General features: G+C 42.6%; 1 protein-coding gene across 1 annotated transcript; it reads right to left on the bottom strand.

Annotated features, from left to right (window-relative positions):
* Positions 1–178: 178 nt before the first annotated feature.
* On the bottom strand, positions 179–20321 carry LOC129095817 (SH2B adapter protein 2). Its single transcript, XM_054604389.1, has 9 exons — positions 20151–20321; positions 9768–10743; positions 6633–6734; positions 6331–6422; positions 5874–5974; positions 5609–5770; positions 5289–5491; positions 4286–4460; positions 179–2895 (listed from the first exon to the last, which is right to left on the bottom strand). Exons 2-9 carry the CDS (start codon positions 10710–10712, stop codon positions 2561–2563), a joined length of 2115 nt encoding a protein of 704 aa, XP_054460364.1. The 5' UTR covers positions 10713–10743; positions 20151–20321; the 3' UTR covers positions 179–2560.
* Positions 20322–20873: the final 552 nt, after the last annotated feature.

Here is a 20873-nt window from a genome sequence, read left to right as displayed (position 1 = left end):
ATCTAATATAAACAAACAAAAAACAAAAACACATGACGTCACACTTCTATTCTTAATACAGATGAATAAATAGAAGTGAGAAAAATTGTCTCTACAGAGCAGTTTCCAAATTAAATAGCCTTCTTAGTCAGATTATTTTTTAACTTTTATGAGTAAATAACTGCAGAGATGTGCAATAGTTTGTTCACATTTTATTCACAGAAATATAAAGTAGTATGTCAAGTACATCACTTTGTACAAAATTGCACAGACTCTTCAAAACTCAGTCAGACAACAGAAAAATTTAGCTTTAAGAAGTGTTAAGAAAATAAAAGGGAGGCATGAGCAATCTGTGATATGGGCTCTTGCAACAGACAAGTTCCACTGAGGCTGTTTCATCAAGAAGAATCAATCAATTGTACATAAATAAGACTCGATAGGAAAAATGTCATTTACAGTTTATTTATGGTTTAGGAATAAATATGTTTCAAAAATAGGATTCAAATTGGCACATGAACTGCTCCGTCCGCTCCTCGACTGACACTGAAAATTTTACCTTTATGGCTAGATGGCCACGCTTGAAAAGACAGACGCTGACTCTTGATATGTTTATTCCAACTTAACAAAAGTGTTGCATATGTTTAAATATAGTCGCTGAAAGATGTCTGCTTTTCTTCAAAATAAAAGTTGGACATTTTGGGAAGAACACTTATGAGAACGTACAGTAAATGTGAAGCTAGCAGCCTGCTAATTTAGCTTAGCACAAAGAAAACTCTGTCCAATAGTTACTAAATCTGCCAACTAGCAACTCTAAAGCTCACAAATGAGCACGCTGCCACCCTGAGCTTTACTCAGCGACCTTCCTGAACTGTAGCGCGGCTACTGTTTTGCGTCTTTATGCTAAGATAAGGTAACCCTCTGCTAGCAGTATAGCTTCATAGTTATTACAGACATGTGAGTGGTACTAATTTTCAAAATTAACTCTGGGCAAGGCAGTGAATAGGTGTATTAAACAAAATGTCCAACTATTACTTTAAGAGGATATTTTGACTGCTGTTTTGTGTTATAATGAATGTCTAGGACCATGATGTAAATTCTTACAATAACATGAGTATTTTGTGGTTTGAAATGTATTTTTGTTTTGAATTATTACCTTACAAAGCTTAAACTCGGTACTCTGTCAGCATAAAGTAAAGCAGCAATGTCACATCTTCTTATTCAAGCATGGCCATATAGTTCCCTTTAACTCACTGCCTGTACCGTTCCAGTCCACACCAGGCCGCACAAACATACACAACACTGCCACCTCTCTAAAAAACAAGTCCCCAGTCCCTCCGGTAGCCTTAATGCTGGATTTGGTATACTAACATCTTCAAGGCATTACTTCAAAGTGAGCTATAGTAACAGCATATCTAATCTACAGGTTATTGATATGATAAGCTTGAATACAGAACCAGCACCAGAAGGAGGGACTTCGAAAACCACATTTTAGGAACACTACTGTAGCACACCGATCATTTAAAAAATATTTGGACTCTATTACACCACCACACACTCATAGAAATAGCCCGATATGACAGCAAAATGGGAGCCACCCTGCCATATTCATACAGACCATACTTGGGTTGTTCATCTTAAATTTCAACACTTTCAACTGATCTCTAACACAACATATTACCCTCTGTGTGTGTTGCAACCACCAATAAAACTGTGAGAACCAAACCATTTCAGTACGCAAAGATATTGTTTAGTGTGTTTTAAGCAGAAAATGACAGTAAGGTGATCACCTGCATTCACTTTATGGACCTTTGTGATTATGCAAGATGTTAACACCATCCTCCGTGTCGCTATGTGCAACAATCCATTCGAGTCCAAGGTAATTGTCAGGCACTAAGACCCTTTAGGCTGTACACCCTTTAAGAAAAACATCCGTGAGCTAACACTAACATACCCATGATTGCTGTGCTTATGTTAGAGCCGAGACCCGGAGCAGGATTTTATAGGGAAACCCTGTGGGGACAGTGAGGATATCCGGAACAGACTCAAAGCAGTTTTACAAACATTAATGGGAGGCTCTTGGGAGCTCAAAAGGATCTCTGAGGGGAGGGACTGTTTCTTCAGGGTCATTTCAAAACTCTCAATCAGTTCAGCGGGGTAGTGACACAGGCTCTGCTCCCAGGGAACTGTGGGTAAGGGTGAACAGGAAGTGGTCAGAAGAGATGAATCAAAGCCATATGACTCCACTGGACGACTTCCTCTTGCTTTTTTCCGCCTACTCATCTTCCCTGTTGCATTTTCTACACGTCCGTTTCTTACTGTGTGGCCTTCTGTTATTCTGCTCTCTCACATTCTTAACAACTGCGTTTGAAGCTGCAGACCCTGATGGATTTATCAGCATGGACACACTGCTCGCCATGATCTCACCTCCCTTCTCAAACCAGAGAAACAGGAAACTGCCTCGAAAGAAAGACAAACAAACAAAACAATGGCCGATCCAGTGATTTGGACCGTTTTTTTAATCATCAGCAGAGTGCGATGAGTGTCACCTCCATTATATGACTGAACCCTGCCCCGGGGCCGTTCAGTAGAAAGAGTACTGATTCTCCACTGCCCTGGCCCTGCGTGTCCCGTCAGCATCGTGGTAGTCATCGGATCCACCACTAGAGGCCTCTAGCAGGCGCTCAGAGCTGTTGCTCCGGCTGTGTAACCCTCCTCCTACTCCTCCTCCAGTACCTGGGTCACTGCGGGAGAGGGAGGGAAGAGCGGTGGGTGAGGAGGAGTTGCTGGAGGAGAGCGGGGCATCAGGAGGGGGCCCTGCAGGCGCTGTGATCCCAGGAGGGTGGAGGGCTGGCTGGGCCGAATCTGTCCGACAGCCGGCTTCCCTGGGTGGGGTGAGGACTGGAGGCACAGTCGCATCTGTAGCAGATTGTGGGAAGAAGAAAGAAACGAAGACAGAGTAGTGATATAGATTAATCTGTGCTGCTAATTATTGTTGGTTTACATCGGAGAGCTGCGAGCAAAAGGCTCCTTCATAGAGAAGCATGTAAACAGAGACAGTGTGGCCTCCTTTAATATTATTTCTCTTGGTGGGCAATAACACCGACAACACTGGTGCCAAAGACTCGCCGGACCAGTGTATCAGTGAAGCTTTTCACTCCCAGAGTCAAACCCTCACTCTATGTAACTATGTGTATTGGAGGGGGTGCATGAGTTTGTGTAGGTCCAGCATTGGAGGAAACAGAGGGCCTCTTTGTGACCACCAGGGTGGGTTTGGGCCGGAGTCTCGGCCTGCATGCAAAACTCCTGCGGTATAATCGCCCCCTCACTCTCCTGTACAGGAGGGCATTCATCCCATGCCAGGAGACCAGAGGGCAGAGGCAGTGCTAGTACGGAGGGGGGGGGAGGAGGGTCAGTGAGTTTTAGCTCTGCTCCCTCTGTCTACATGGACAAACCTCTGCCTTCCATCAACATATCTAACTTTATGGAGGTTTCTTATCGCCCTTCATTACTCTTTGGTTTTAAGGAACGATTGTCAAGTTGACTTTTTCTTTGAAATATACATATTTATTTTGAAAAAAAAACAAGATTTGTTTGTTTGTCTTTATGTAAAACAGATCAGATCAGATCATTATCATATATTTTAAAATTTTAAAGTTAAAATTGGCCTTAAAAAAGTTTCTATAGTTATCTATTATGTAATTATCTATAGTAATCAGAAACTCATTGGAGAAATAACATTACATAATTCAAATTAGGAATCCGTCCCATCATATTGAGAAATATTGAGTAGTATTGAATAGTGATTTTTTTTAATTAGAAGTTACCGTGTGGCCTAATGGGACTTTTTCACTGCACATTTTTACTTGTAATAGTAGGAAGTCAGTGACTGAGCCAGTTTAGTACAATAGATCGACCAGATCTCTGAAACCAAGCAGCTTAATTTAATTCAGCCATCCATAATTGTACTATTTACACCTGTTTTTATTTCCTGCTGTGATGTAAATATAGAAAATGTCTTCCATGAAAAAGGTTCATGATCCTAGAACTTGATCCCTCTAATGATGCAGCTGCAGCAGACTCCTCAGGTAATTTCAGACATAGATCCACCCGACAACCCGAGCAGAGGTCTAATCAGACAAAATGCATTAAAATAAAATAAAATAACCCCATATTGTGAGTGTTCAGAGACCTCAACTTAAGTCTGAATGGTTTGACCTCTCCAGCAAAACTGATCCAGTAGTTGTGACTGGTTTTAAGCTTGTGTATGGATGGTGAATGAGCAGATTTCCTTCATGTTGTTGTGTACCTGTGTTGGAGCTTCGCTGCACTTGTACATAGGAGCGTAATGTGATGTCAGCAGAGCCTCCAGATTCGAGGGGGATGGGATGGGCGTGGAAGTGTCTCAACATGTCCGACACGGTGTGGAACCACAAGTGGTGGACGTGGCACTGCCCGTTCTCATTCACGGACAGACGCAGATGCTGGGAGAAGGAAGGAACAGGAGGGGGAGATAGGACATTAACATTGGGGGAGAAAAGTTTGTGATTCAAAGGAATTAAGAGGAAGAGAAAGTTGGTTAGAGAGAGGGTGGGGAAAGTAAAAAGACACAGTCAAAGCCTCAAACGGACAGACCAAGACAGAGGTCAGGACATTATCTGAAAGGCGTCTGGATGTGGGAGCAGAGCGACAGAATGCCGAGGCTGACACCAGAGGAAGAGGCGGCAGCTGACACTTCCTCGACACTGCCGGCCAGCAGGATGTGATGCGCAGGGATCATGTTACATAAGAGAACACAAAACATTGGCACTAGTGCATCTTTTCCAGGGCCTGGACAAATAGGTTTACTGTGAGCTGCAGTGGCTTCAACCCAAAATGTCATTAGAACAAGCGTGAGAGAATTAAACTGCAGTTGGGAGGAGAGATAAATGTATTGTAAGTTAATGTAAGTTAAGTTTAATCATGATTGAAAGAACACTAAATTCATCAATGACAATTGTTTTAAGTCTGCCATCAAGTAAAACAAAAACAATCTGGTTTCAGCCTTGTCAAATGTCAGAATTTAATCAATTTTCTTTTATATCAGTTTAATCAATACATGTGGTTTTGACAAAATAAGCAAAATGAAAATGAATCTTATGACTTTTGACATTTTATGAACTAAATTGAATACAAAAACTGCATACAAAATATTTACAAAAACTAATAGTTACACCCCTACATCTACACACATACAACCCACAACTGTTAACTAACAGAGAGCATAAGATTCAATCACGTAATAAGATGTCTCCTCTCTTTAATTGTCTCACCTTAGCTTTGCCCTGAAAGTTGAAGGTGAGGACGTACTCGCCCGGCCGCGTCTCGCTCTGACGAATCACAAAGAGCCCGTGGCTTCTGGCCCCGCCTGCAAGCACCAACTGGGCTGCACGCACGCGGGACAGCGTACCGTGGAACCATGGGTAACCGGCCAGGCTGGCATCGGCATCTGACTCTTTCGCTCCTTCGCTGCCACCTGATTCAAAACAAATCAATGTTTTCTGTAATCTTCTATTTCTTTAGTGTTTTTGAGTGTTAGCATTCACTTTGATATCACTTGGCTGCAGAGAAAAGTAAATGTTTGTGTTGTTACCTGCAGAGGAGTTGGAGCCCTGGGCCTCAGGGGACTGCAGGAAGCGCTCTAAAGGCATGTGGGATGGGTGCTGGGTGAAGGGGGGCTCCCTGCAACGGACTGAGGGGGCGCTGTAATGTTCTGCTGCTGTAGAACACGACCTCTCCGTAGCACGATACACACCTTAACACATGTTTTTTTGTATTTTAGCAAATTCATATGGATCAGAAGATTTAAATGGTATAAAGCAGGTGCTGCAGGAAAACTGAAAGGAGTCCTTGCTCACCCTCTGACAGCAGCTCACAGCTGCAAGAGGCCACCATGGAGCAGTCTTTGGAGGCCTGACCATGAGGACACGACGCCAGCTCGATGTCATCACCGCTGTCACTGCACACAAGCAGGCAGGTCAGGAGAACCGCAAGAGCATATACACACGCACTCATGTGTGCAAACAAACATCACAGAGTCCTAACACACATCCAAATCTCACAAACAAGGACACAAATAATCTTTCTGTTTACGTCCTGAGCTGCACCGACCCAGGAAACTGAGGAGGAATGTCAGTGGTGCGAGCTCGCCCATGTTTGTGCTAAAGCAACCTGTCAGAAAGTCCACTAATTTGATGATTAATGACTGTGTGTGTTTCCCCTTTCCCATCCACCCCTTTCCTCTCACTCCATCACTCCATTCCTCTCTTCTCTCTCTCTCTGCAGCCAACAGCAAATATTTATCTGGTGGTTTACCCGGGGTCTATGCAGTCCTGGATGTCAGCAACCCAGGAGTTTTTCTGCAGTGAGTCGATGGTTTCCAGGATGTACTCTCCCCCATTTTCCACCTGTGGAAGCAGCCAAACACTGCAATCACACACTGAGCTCTATTCAAAGGACCACATCAGGGTACAGAACATGGCAAATCCAAACTTAACTCAGCGAGGGCATGAGGGGCGAGCTCATTTTCCAACAGCCTGTTTTTGTAAAGAATCATATCTAAAACGGAGGCAGGTGCACTTGTGTTAACGTCGTCGTAAAATGGTAACAGTTTCTACCTTAAGAACAAAAGTGTTGTCCTTGTCAGGCATCTCCAGCGGCATGGTGGTCCTCACCTCCACGATGGCTGTCAGAGGGATGCTCACTTTGGGCTTTGAGGACTAAAGTGAACATGCAAACATAAACAGAATAAAAGATCACATTCAAGCTTAAAGAACTACAGCGCTTCTGCTTCTACTGTTTGTTTTGAATCTGCATTTTGAATATGAGCAAAGCACAACCTTGATCACCTATTAAGTCAGAACTTAAATTTAATCAGGAAATACTTAAGCTTTTATACAATTTTTGGTGGTTTTAAGGGCTCACAAGCTAAACATGTTGGGAGCCACTGCTTTAAATGATGATGTGCTGCATCCGCCTGCATATCAAAGTGGGACGAGAAACACATGTAATATGGTATATGCATTTTTTTAAATGCACGCTAAACAAAAATAAACAAAATGTGCATCACTCCCTGTGTGGTACTGTAATTTTCAACCTGTAAAATATCCCCCCAAAAGCATACTATGTAATTATGAATGGTCCAAAGTAAAATTTAAATCCTTCATTACATCCTGTAGGAGGCAACTGCAACACTTGTAAAAGTAGAAACGATATAAACTACTACATATAGCTTTTAATTAGTGGTACAGGTTTAAATAGTTCTACTTCACCCTCTGTCTTTAGTGTGAAAAACACCCAACTTTTCCAGAGCTTCAAACATAATTAAGGAGCAACATGCAGCCTGAATCTATGGTTGAACATATAACAGCAATGAACTACATGCCCTGACTTAAATAACTCATTCAAATAGAATAACACATTGAAATAAAACAATGCATTACAATATTAAAAGAGCAGGGAAGAGTTTATACAAGATTGCACAATGTGCAAAAATTACTCGGTTTCTCTTCCCAGCGATTATTCCTGCTGACTGACTATAACAAACATAAAACAGTTTACAAGAAAACATCCTGCCCTCAGTTTGACCTCTGCAGAGAGTTGGATCCTGACGATAATCTTAACAGACCCGGTGAGTGTGTTTGATGTGGTGAGCTGTGTGTGTGTGGCTATGTGTGTGTGTGTGTGTGTGTGTGTGTGTGTGTGTGTGTGTGTGTGTGTGTGTGTGTGTGTGTGTGTGTGTGTGTGTGTGTGTGTGTGTGTGTGTGTGTGTGTCAGAGAGGCAGAGCGAGAAGGAGGCTGACTGATGGTCTGGCAGAGGCTTATCAGCTGATCTGTCTGGAGCAACACTGTTCTCATCTTTATCTGCCGGTGCAGTTGGCTGCCATCCACACCCACAATTCCTTTCTCTGGATTAAATGTCAAAAAACACTTCCTGTATTAAATCGTTTCACCATTTCCTGTTCCTCTCTACTGCGGACGGCACCATCCAAATCTCAGTGGGAACTGTCTGTTGAAATATTAAGATGGTGCAAACCAGTCTTAACCAGTGCAAATGACTGTATGTGCTCCACCACATAGCGCTAACGGCCTTACAGGAAATGATTGTGGCGTTAGTGTGGTCAGTAGTTCTATTCTGTGCTGTGTTTTTTTTTTTATTAATATATTTTATTAATAGTAACCAACCGATTATGATTATGTTGTCGTTTTGAGGTATTTGTTTGGAGTTGTTGTGGCAAATTTGTTCGAAAACGTGAGCAGACACACAGTAATATTAGCATTGTAAAAATAAAAAAACCTAACTGCATAGAAGCCCTGAGAGGCAAGGTGAAAACATAAGAGTGGGTCGACTCGAAGGCCTTCTGCTGTGTCATAATGCGGACAGTTAGCCTGCTGCAGTATGCTGCCACACCGAGCAGCCGGCAGATTGATGGCTCTGACGGAGCCACAGCCAGTCAGCCAGGAGCTCGCAGGAGTGATATTTTATGAGTCAGTTAATCTATTCGACACTGTTGACTCTGCACTGTTATGATTTGTAAGACCCGAATAAGACGGCAGTGATAAAACATGCCAGAGTGTCTGCAGGGCAGGCCTGTCGAGATGTGTGTGTTTAATTAATGTGTCACTTCGGCTGCAACCGCTGCTCTGAAGTTTCTCCTAATCTCCGTTGATAATAATTTCCCCACGTGTAGAAGTTAATAGAACATAACAGATGAAAGCGCTGAAGCACATTAAGTTATATGTCTCCCCTGTGGCTCTCTGTGAGTTTGGCAGAGTTTTTGAGTGACTCAGAAAAAACTATTTGGGTTCCTATTTTCAGTTTGTCACTGCAGACAGTTTGCCAAAGACGAGGAGCAAATCAATATTTATTTTTTGCACATGAAAGGGAATCTTTGCAATCTGCTGCCTCTTACAGAAATCAATGTAACAGCTTCCTCTCTCTCTCTCTCTCTCTCTCTCTCACAGTCTCCGGTTCTCTTCTTCACCCCCCTCCCGTGCCTGCCTCCCACCTGTCCTTACCCCTCTCCGCAGGCTTATCCCCGCATTCCTACCAGCCATGATCAAAGGACAGTGGCACATTTACACACACTCAGCTGCACAGCCTCATGGCCTTCTTAAGGTCAGGGGCAATGATCTGGAAATCCCATATAGAAAAATATGAAGTGTGCATGCATGCACATGACTGGTTCGACCTCACTTGGGGTCAGAGGGGTTGGATTATCATGCAACATTTATATCTGGGATGCATGAAGGGCTGCAACTCATAATTATTTTCATGAATTATTAACGTAGTATTGATACTTTTTTTAATCAATCTTTAAGTCTAATGCATAATTAGATTTGTTTTGAAAGTGTGTCCACCTGCTTTTAAACAGTGGCTTGACAAAATTAATTCTTCACTGCACATGTATTTTTTTTTTATATGATAGTAGTGGCTCTGGGAAAAAGTTAAGCAAGATTTTTGAGACAATTTTGAAGTGATCTGGATAAATGCATGGACCCTAAACCCCAATAAGGACTGTGAAAAAACAGATTTTCCTGCATCTTACTTATTCATCTGTTGTCTGTGGGGATTGTGTATGTCATATGATAAAAATGTGTTTGTCTAGCTATTTCTTTTGTCAAGCAGGGTGGGTGGAAAGATCTAGATTAAATCTTTGTTTATCAAATCATCCATTAACCAACTAATAATTTCAGCACTAGATCCACTTTTCCTGCCTCATTCTCCTCCTTGTCTGCGTGTGTTTGTGTACCTTGGGTGGTACGTAGAACTCCAGCAGGAACCTCTCACCCCCTTCCTCCCTTTTCGTCTTCCTCAGCAGCAGGCGGCACTTCTGCCACTGTGCAGCGCCCATACAGTTTGTGTCGTCAGCCACCATGTACCTCAGCGCTCCCTCCCTCTGGATCTCCAGCATCTCAGCCTTGTGGCCCTGGGAACCCCTGGGAAGCCGAAGCTTTTGGGACCATTTCTCTCCCCCTGCGGCCTCCCCTCCTCCTCCTGCGCCCGCTCCTCCTACTACTCCTCCCACTCCTCCCCCGTTAGCCCTCCTGGTGGCTACAGAGGGGCCGTCAGGTTCAGGGGAGGCCCGTCTGTGCCACATCTCCTTCACCCCGTCCACCACACAGAGGCTCATGTTCCTCAGGGAGAAGCCCTTCTTGAAGCGGGCCTTTGGGTGACTGACTGACACGTCCTCTGAGCTGCGCGACTGTCCCAAAGCAGACACCTTGTGGGATGGCTGGGGGCCTCGGGAGGCGGTGGTGCCATTGCCTCCCCCATCTATCCCTCCCCCCCCACTGTCCATGCTATCCAGGGATTCACTTGAAGCCCCTGCGTCCTTGCGTCTCTGGTAAATGTCGTGACCGTAGGACAGAGGGCAGCCCTGGATTCCCAGGAAAGGAACGATGCTGTACTTTGGTGCTGTGTTGGAGCCGTCCTCCCCCGGCGAGGATGCCTGGTTCTCCCGGGCCTGGGTCAGCGCCGCCGAGAAGCACTCCAGGAAGTGGTGGGCAAAGTGTTGTGAGAAGCTGGCATCGGCGCCGGGCGTGTCGTAACACGGATTCTCCGACAGGAAGCGCTGGAACTTGTCAGCGAAGTCTGCAGCGGAGGCTCGAGCATGGAGCTCGCAGAACTCTCGCCAGTCTGGCAGTGGGCACGAGGAGGAGAGCTCCGGGCTACCGGGCACCAGCGATCCGTTCATCACTGGGCCATGCCAACCCACCGAGGAGAGGCTGCAGAGGAGGAAGAGGAGCAGAGTGTTAGTGTGGAGGAAAAGAGTGCAGCGTGTATGTGTGTAACTCCTGGCTTTGGATCACACGCAAAACAGTTGTGGAACGGCCTACATGTGTGATGGTGCAAAGAATAAAAGATGTGTGAATGAAACAGACTGCTGAACCAGCTTAAATCTGTCTGTCATTATAATAGTTACATCTTGATTATTTAAAAACTAAGTCCTTTTTTTGCAGATCTTCTGTGACATTTTTGTCATAATTATTTAGTTTTCACATTTACCATATTCACACATCAAATCACATTGTTTAAATTAGCATATTTGGAAGTTATAACCAGTAAAGCAGCCAGGAAAAATGTGACCCCAAAAATATTTTCTTGATTATCTTTCTTTAATCATTTAGCTCGGTCCTCTGAAAACTATGTATTTCCAATTACTGAGCTAAAAAAAAGCTTGTTTGCTCAACAATTAAGTTTTCAGATAATACAATGCATCTGATTTGGATATTTTCTCAACCCATAAAGAAACAGAAGAAACACTAGTTAAAAATCACAAAATTGAAGATACGTGTGGACATCAGCTCTGAGCACTAGAAAGAAATGAATCTCACATTGCTACAATGGCCTTACAGTTGTCAAAATTAAAAAAAACACTGGAATCAGCCTATAGAGACCATAAACTCCTTCCTGATTTCTAAAACCCTTGACTTCTCCTAAAATCTCTGAGTCCGTGACCTCATTGTCCTCAGTGGTAGCTACAGCCCCTGGTGACAACAAGCACAAGAATCCAGAATCTGTGACAGCTGAAGATTATACACAGGATTGACATGTCATTGGAGGTGGTAAACAGTTCATCAACAGATTCAATGTGACAAGAGATCAAAGAGAAACCATCCAGAAAACTCTGGTTTCAGTCAGTTACCAGTTAAAGGTTCGTGACAAGCACTCAGATTGTGTGAGTTGTGTCAGAGCAGCAACTAGCAGCATCTCTTTATGTCCCATCCATCTCAATCACTGTTGTTTTTCTACATAATGAATGTTTTTTTAAGATCTCTCGTCCACTCATGCTTACATTCCTCTGCTCTACAGCCTGCATGTGTGTGTGCGTTCGGATGACTCAGTCCTCAGCGCTGCCAAACCACATCACATCACTGATAACACTCTTCTCTCTGGTTTTTACCACCATTGTGTCAGTAGCAACATCCAAAGCCAGTTTTCACCCCGCTCCTCCTCTCTTTCTTCACCTCAACACATCAGTGACTAATACAGTATCCGTGAATGGCATTGCACAATCAAACACACGTTGGTTTGATTATTATTGTCCGTAAATCACGCAGATAAAAGGATGTTGTCTGAGTGGGCAGGCTAGGTGGCATACGCACGGGAATGGCAAACGCTCCCCAAGCTGTGAAAGCTTTTTCTCAGAGCTGCTGATGCTTCTCTTGGCAGTTCGTTCACAATGTACGCTCAAATGTGCACTCAAATGTTTGCTTTCTGCAATAATCAAATCACACATACGTGCACATATTTGCATACGGCAAAGGTCCCTGTTTTTTTTCCTGAGGCAGCTTTATTGTCATTTTCAAAACGTATCCGTTTGGGTCATCTTCTCATGAATGATGAGCGAAAAAAACCAAAACTCTCCACTTGAATTAAGTCTTACACACACATTTAACTACAAGCCAATCTTGCTCCTTCATTCCCTCCTTCTCCCACAGTTCTGAAAGAAGCAGCATGCCAGATCAGAGATGATAATGATAAGGGGAAGAACACAGGAGTTCCAGCTCTTTGAAAGACCACCTTGTATACCGGTGTCTTGATTTCAAAGAATGCTCTGACTGATACAGACACTAGAAAGGAAAGGAAAGGGTTGGATTAGAGAACAATAATGAAAATAATAGCAAAAGAAATACTTGGATGTCCCAGAGGAATCTGAAGTGCCAATACTGTGGTCGTTTAGCTTCATCTTATTTCATCTACTGTGGAGAAGTGGGTGGTCGGGGTTTTAAAACTAAGATGTCTTGATTGGAGACACAACAGTACTCTGTTGTTGTTGTTGTTGTTGTTGTTGTTGTTGTTGTTGTTGTTGTTGATGTTTCTCTTATGTTCTGTAACCAGGGCTGAATCCAAGCCAAAGGTCCCGAGATGGGAGCGCTTTATTAACTTGTCGCCTGCTGAAAGAAACACATCTTGACAGGTTTCGGAGACTCGTGAACCAAATAAAACAAGACTAGATGTTTGAATTTGTGGCAGTGATCTTATCCGCAAACAGAAGACAAACTCTAAGACAGAAATAAAAAGAAAGACGTGATCATTACAAAAACTAAATAAGCTGTTCATAATAACTGTATTCATTGTATTTTTTTACTAAAGCAGTCAGTTAGAAACCATTAATAGCAATGTTTGTTGCGGTGGTAACAAACAGTCCCTATGACTGGTTGGACAGTGTTACCACAATGGTAGCAAAGAAAAGTCAAGATTTTTTATCTTATAAGCAGCAGAATGCTTGCAGTGACAATTAAGTTTTATCAAATTTAAAATCTAAATAACACAGACTTCATAGCATTTACATATTTAACTTTTAAAATCATCAAAAGAGCTGCAGAGCCTGGTAACTGGTAACTGTTAGAGAGTTGATTACTAACATTTATATCTGATTTATTACAAAATAGAAAGAAGAAACACCAGCTAAAGCAATTTGTCACAACCTGGCAACCCAAAACTTGTTCTTACAATGGCTTATAACTAATCAAGGTTAATGTTTTAAATACCACTAACTAACTAGTTGTTAGTTAGCAGTTAGAAACATTTTATACAGTGTTATTAGAAAGTGGAACAGAGTTGATAAAACTAAAATAAATTTCCACTTCCTAACATGAATCCCTTGCTTCATTCATCCAAACATCCATCCATTCATTCCTTCAAGTTACACCAGATTTGTAAACTAAACTGCCAACCATATAAAGTATTGTTGTAATAATGATCTCGCTCCACTTGTGAGTGTGTGTGTGTGTTTCTGTGTTTCTGTGTGTGCGCACTGCTGCGAGGAAGTCAATACCCATTCAGCTATTTAAAAACCCGCACTGGAGCCAACTTTCCACTCATTCAGCAGAAAAACAACAACACACAGTGAGGTGCGTTTCTCAAAACTCCTGTCCTTCCGCAAAGATGAGGTCTCTCTCAGGGATACTGACTGTACGCCGCGCCCATCCACACACACACACACACACACACACACACACACACACACACACACACACACACACACACACACACACACACACACACACACACACACACACACACACACACACACACACACAAACACGTTCACTCACAGCGTCAGCATGAAACTTAAACCATGAGACACTGGAGGAAGTGGACGGCATTGAGATTTTCTGAGGCTCAGCAGACTGGAGCAGACTACATACTGCAAAGCACACAGGAGTAACAAATGATTGGTTGAAGCCAAAGAGGTGGGCAGCGTGGAAATTGTACTTAAATACAATTTTAAGGTACTCATTGCTTGATGTCTAAGAGTTTTTAAATTACTTTTAGACTCCAGAATGAAGTTAAATTACCTAATATATTATTTAAAAAAAATGCAAAGATGAAAGAAAAGTCAAAAAATGTCAAACTGAACAGATTCATATTGTGCACCTTTGGAGGAGCCTGGTTGAGAACCACTGGACTGATACTAGCTCGATATAAGGAGAGTCAAGCAGTTACTGCAGTAATGTGCTGCATACACATGTATGCATCAATATTACAATTAAATAATGTAATCTATAATCAGTCACAGCGGACATTTTACTGCACAAGAGTACTTTTACTTTTTATACTACTTGCAATAACAATTTTCTTTCAACAGATCTTAAAAATCTGACCACACTTAGTTCTACCAGTGATGCTGGGAAACTCTCAACCAGAGGAGGCAGCAAAGATCTGCTTTTCAGTCTAGTGTTGGGTTATTCCTCAAGTTTACACATTGAATTATTAACAGACAGCTGCGTATTTACACACCCAGCAGTTCCGAAGCAACATTAACATTTGTTTGACGTTGTTTCTGTCCACCTGATCAATCGATTCCTATATTTACTCTGTTTTTCGCTCTGTTTTTGGTCCGAGGGGGATTTGGCTCTTGCTGCTAAATGCTCCTCTTCTGTTCTGTAAAGTAGAGTGGAGCTGTAGATTCAGGTGATAATTCTCTTTACATTCATCACTTCGAGCATCCCCTTTCACATTGTCATTTGATACATTGTTATAATAGAAATATAAACTATAGCTTCCTTAAGTGCGTGCATGTCATCCTCGATACTTCTGTACATTCACCTAAGTGGGATTTTGGTTGATGGACTTTTAGTTATAACATTTTTACATTGTCGTTTTCGTACTTTTACTTAAGTTAAGGATCTGAATATCTTTCCCCCACTGGAGGCAGGCATTTTTCTCTCCACAGGCCAGCTGCTAAAACAATCAGTGATTGTGCGGAGGTGGAGGAGACAAGGGGAGACACACTGCAGGGGCAGGGGGAGCGGAGGCACCATGTGGACTCTCACATCCCCACGACTCCTCTTGCACTTTATTAGCTCCATTGATGGACCTGAAGAACAGAAAAAAAAAATGAGGGGAGTCGAGGGGAATCTAAAAATGTTTCCCTGCATCATTCAGGGCCCCCCCCGACCCCCCCCGACCGGTATCTCTTCCTTATCTATTGTAAGAATCTACCACTACTGTGCCCCCTCCTCCTCCTCCTCCTCCTCCTCCTCCTGCTGCTGCTTGTGCACCCAGGGGAGCAGGGCTGATATCTCTGTCAGATGGTTGGGATTTCTGCCTGTAACAGTAAACTGACTGTGGAGGAGAGGAAAAGTAACATTACTGTGCAGGGAGCTCAGCTATCAACTGCAGCCTGCAAAATACATCGTACAAGATACGTCCACTTCATGTACTTTGCGGGGCCCTCACAGGACTGATCTGTGAGGAGCAAAGAATGACATACGCCTGATTAATACCGTGGTGTTGTGGGTATAAAGCTACTGAGGAAATGATCCTGCAGCCAAGCGTAACGGATGTACAAGGATTTGTGTTTTTAAAGCTGTGTGTACACATACCTCCATGCACTCACTGACAGATAAACACTGTATATGTAGTTTAACAGACTCTTATATCCAAACGCACGCACGTTGCTGAAAGCAGTTTCATGCCAGCAGCCCGCCCTCTGTGATTGGCCGATGAGGATGATTGGTGATGTTGTGCTCCCACCCCCGGGGAGTTTGGGCCCTGCCATGTTTTCTAAGATTAGCCTGCTCCACAGCACAGCACACAGCTAGCAGCACACTCAGTACCGTACAGCTCTGTACGTACACAACGTCTTCAACGCTATGTGAATCCATTAATCATGTGCTCTTATAAGAGATGTAAATATTGCAGCAGCTAGATGTGGATTGACGACATTCAGGGAGATAAGATACGTCATGTTTGTCACAGGCGGGACAGACAACCACAGCAAAACAACCCTTTGTATATGCATGTATAAAGGAATTAAGTGATTTGTCCATTAATCAATTGTTCCTTTGTCAGAAAGATCCTTTTGGTAATCAATTAATAGTTTAAGTAATTTAAAATAAATGATTCTGGTTGTAGAACCTCACAGGTCAGGATTTTGTTTTTTTGATGATTCAAATTGATTATTTAAAAATGTTGGACTATTGATTAGAAAAACCAAGTCATTTAAAATTGTTTCTGCTCTGGATTAATCGCTAATAAAAATGATCGTTAGCTGCAGACCTTGTTGTGGTAATTATTTTTTGTTCCTTTAAGAAATGTCAAAAGAAATTCAAAAAGGTCCATCCCAAGTTCTTAGTGCCGATGTGGATATCTTTAAATCAACAGTCCCAAAACCCAAGATATTCCCTTTAAAAGGAGACAAAAAGCAGCATTAAAATGAGAAAACAGCAAATTCTCAGATTTGAGAAAATAGAACAAGTAAATTATTGATTTTTTTTATTTTATCACACAACTGAAACGATACCAAACACTTCAAACTTCCAGCTTCTCAGTTGTGAGGATTTGCTGCTTTTTCTGTGTCTTATATGATAGTAAACTAAATATCTTTGGTTAGAAAAGAAAATAATCAGCAGATGAATTGTTAATGAAAATAACTGGGCCGATATAGCACCAACGCATTCATTGGGTTATTTTACCTAGCACCTTCCAGGGAAGCTTGCTGTCATTGGTGTGAGAGTCTGTGAATGAGAGACTAAACTGTAAAGAAAAATCTTTGATAAATGCACCCATTTACTATTTAGAAAACCAGCCAACACAAGGGGCTGTTTTGACCCAGTGTTAATATTTTATTACTGTTGAGTTATTCACCCAAACTAAAGTATGGTATTGAATTTTGAAATGGAATGTTATAATCTACGCCAGCTCTTTTTAAGTACTGGATCTGTTTGTAGCACAAACGTAGGTGACATAGATGCGAAAGGGAAAGCTAACTAAGAATATTACAGTAGACATTCAGGTGTGTTTGTGTGTGTGTGTGTGTGTGTGTGTGTGTGTGTGTGTGTGTGTGTGTGTGTGTGTGTGTGTGTGTGTGTGTGTGTGTCTGTGTGTCTGTGTGTCTGTGTGTACTATAAACCAGCTTTAACACTACAAAGAAGAAACGATGGTGGAAGTGTAAAGGAAAAGCAGAGGAGATGTAGACACACGATAAAAATGGCAGAGAGGGATGAGTGACGGGGATCAGACGTGGCAGCAGGAGGAAGAGCAGAAGTAGGGTCAGCACTGATAGACCCCTTTTCCCTCCCCTTCTTTTAGATCTGCTCACTTCAGAGCAACCGGTCAGTGACCTTTGACCTGACCCCTGATAACCTCGCCCCATTCTGATTCAACCTGAATGATGTCTGGAGAGTTTGAATCAGTCCCAAAGCAAAACAGGAGGGTCTGCCTTATGAAAGGTAGACACTCCTGATCCAGACACTGATACACCCGGCTGCATAAGGCTCTGTGTGCGAGTGTGTGTGTGTGTGTGTGTGTGTGTGTGTGTGTGTGTGTGTGTGTGTGTGTGTGTGTGTGTGTGTGTGTGTGTGTTAGTGTGTGGATGCCGACAGATGCAACCAGTGATAATAAACCAGATGTGATGAGAAGACCCACCAGTTTGCATGTGGGTTTTTCACCACTTCTCAACATAGGTAGCAGGGCCTCAACATGCAGATATAAACACTTAATAAGCGTGTCCTCTGTACCAGCATACTCTCCTCTCTCTCTCTCTCTCTCTCTCTCCTGGTTTCTCTGGCGCGCAGCGACAACGTAAATATTGAGTGAGCTCAGGCATCCATATGGCAGCCAGTGATAAAGGACGCAGCGCGTGGGAGATGCACATTCCGCCACCGACTTCCATTTCCTGTCTCTCACCCACCGGGTCTAACTAATTTCACAGATGACCACAGGCCTCTCGCAGAGGAGAAATACTGCACAACCTGTGTGAGCATCAAGTGTGTCAGTTACTGGAACAGATGGGTTTTTAATGTTTTTTAATTCAGTGACGCTGAGTGACGCTGATGCAAAAAACAGCCTGATAATCACACTGAGGGTGGATGTATGACTCTATGTAGCATGCCTTTTTGCACTCTTTGGCACGGTATGTGTTGGATTTTGTTCAACAGCTATTGAACATGTATGTCACTTATTTTCTTTCATTCTCATAATTGTACTTTAAAGAAATTTTTAGGCGTGAATTAATTCTTTGTGTGTATTTATGTTTGTAAACTCGCGATTTTGAACTTAATTGAAATAGGGAGGGCCACAATGAGAAATAATTAATTCATCAATCTGTTAATCATTTTTAAGATTCGTTGTTTGGTCTGCAAAATGTCAGAAATCAGTGAAAATATCCATAACAAGTGGTCAGAGCCCAACATGACGTCTTCAAATAACTTTTTAGGGTCCAACCATCATTCCCAGATAGTGAAATTATTATTAATTAAATTGTTTCGGCACGTCACCTTGCATGTATTGCAAACCACTGCCTTCCATTAGGTCACTAAAAGACTAATATCAGGACATCACAATGACGTCAAGGCCTACACAACACATTTATATACTATATAGGATTGCATCATATTGCAGGGTGTTCTTGGTATTTTGTCCACCCCATGCAACATAAAGTGTAGACGAGAGTAATGCACACAATATAAATAACCTGTGCCTTTGTTTAGGTCACCATTAAATCATAACATAGTGTCAGAGAAGTATTATATGAATATCACCGTGACAGTTGCATGGCATTATACTGTAGGATATAATACAATGCAACTAAGCAGATTTTTCTGACCACCCCCTATAGAATAAATGGTGGCATACTGTATGAGCTGGGGCCAGCTCTGAAAAGCTTTACTTTTAGTGAAGATACCATGCATCTTTGTAAAAAAAAAAATCTGATTTTAGAGGGATTCTGCTAACACATCACAACAACATTTCTGCTCAATAGAATTTAGTTATAGAATAAGAAAAATAATATACAATGTTCTTTGATTAGGTGACTATACAATCACAACACAGTACCAGAGAAGCAGAGTGTTACGTGACAGTGATGTGAAGGCCTATATAATAGCAGGCCTGTGTGTTGCAATAATCAGGCTTATTAGGCTTCATATTAACTGACTGTCTCGTGTAGCTTATAAAGAGACACACGAGAGAAAGTCAATAGCAGGCCTGAAACAGGCCTACTGCAGGCCCGGGGAGCCTATTTACAGCCAACGGTGGGTCGCTCAGCAGGCTGCGTATTGGACTTCATGAATGGGAATCGGACGCAGCCTCCTGCTGAATGGCTGACAGCTGCTGGTCCAGAGCGGAGGAGATGAATGGGAGGCTGCCTGCAGAGTCACGAGTCGGTACGCCGGGTTTGGATCATCACAAGCGGGCCTGTACATCACATCAGATCACATCACATCAGGCCCCTGAGCCGTCCTGCGACTGACCAGACTTTACTCCCTCAAGGCTATTAAAAGGATTATCGGAAAAGCCCCTTTTACACCGAGACCCCTCTTCGAGTCCGGGAAGCCTCATGCGCGGAGTCTCTGTTTTGAACACCTTAAAAAATAAAATAAAAAACAGCCTATTTTGCACTTGTTCTCTGCCATTAAAAAAAAAGAAAGAAGAAGATTCTCAACGCAGGATTCATCGTAATGGGGATGAACCGGGTTTAACACCAACACACAGCAGCCTCCTCTCCTCCTCACCTGGAGGGTTTGTTGTTGTTGTTGTTGTTGTTGTTACTCGCCACTTTTTTTTTTATCTTGACACAACCTGAATATAAAAAGGTTCTGCAAGATGTCTATTTAAAGAATTCAAGCTGGTCCAGACGCGCTTAATAAGAAATAATAAAACACGCAGTAGCGGCTCTCACCTCAGTGTAGGACTGGTGTCATGACGCTGGTGTCTCGGAGATGATCCTGTTTGCTTGGTTTTGTTTTTTGTTGTTGCCGTGAGGATGTTTTTTATTCAGGATCAAACATGGCTTTTATTCCCTCTTCATCTGATCTTCTCCTGGCCGCTCAGCTCTCCCTCCATCTCTCCGCCCGACGCACTGTGCTGCTGTAGTCTACCTTTGCTCTGCTGTCCACAGACCACAGACAAGTCTGAGAGAAATACCACTTCCTGTTTTCTCTTTCAGAATAAAGTTATTAATAGGTAATTCGTTAGCAGTTCGGTGACTTTGGCTCTCTCTCTCTCTCTCTCTCTCTCTCTCTCTCTCTCTCTCTCTCTCTCTTGGTTGCTGCAGTTGTTCATTTCCTGGTCATTTTCTACAGATAACTACACAATTTGGTACAAAGATAGTATTCTGGCATAGCTTGTTCAGTTCAGCTTTTTCATCTCTAGATGGATGTAATTCAATGTAATTCAATGAACTGATCAATTTAAACCAAAGTAAATATCAATTCATTTTTTTCATTTATAATTGGAAATGTTATGCTCCAAAGTTGTTGAATTTCTGACTTCCTTGTAGACAAATTTTACATTTGTGAATGTTCAGCTGATCGGCTGTGCATTAAAGACTCTCTCTTTACCATGATTAGTACTTAGCATTACCCTTCAGTTTGGCCATAGTCGTGAAATTTGGGGGAGGTCA

Source organism: Anoplopoma fimbria, chromosome 1 (assembly GCF_027596085.1).
Source record: "Anoplopoma fimbria isolate UVic2021 breed Golden Eagle Sablefish chromosome 1, Afim_UVic_2022, whole genome shotgun sequence".
NCBI classification, from domain to species: Eukaryota; Metazoa; Chordata; class Actinopteri; order Perciformes; family Anoplopomatidae; genus Anoplopoma; species Anoplopoma fimbria.
This window is presented reverse-complemented; position numbering and strand designations above follow the sequence as displayed.

Bases quoted from the DNA above. Each gene is read 5' to 3' on its own strand.
- LOC129095817 (XM_054604389.1), bottom strand. From the start codon at position 10,712: ATGAACGGATCGCTGGTGCCCGGTAGCCCGGAGCTCTCCTCCTCGTGC. The intron at 6,735-9,767 runs GTACACAAACAC...TGTTCACTTTAG, and splicing joins AGTTCTACGTACCACCCAAG to TCCTCAAAGCCCAAAGTGAG. The intron at 5,771-5,873 runs GTGAGCAAGGAC...ACATGTGTTAAG, and splicing joins CTGTGAGCTGCTGTCAGAGG to GTGTGTATCGTGCTACGGAG.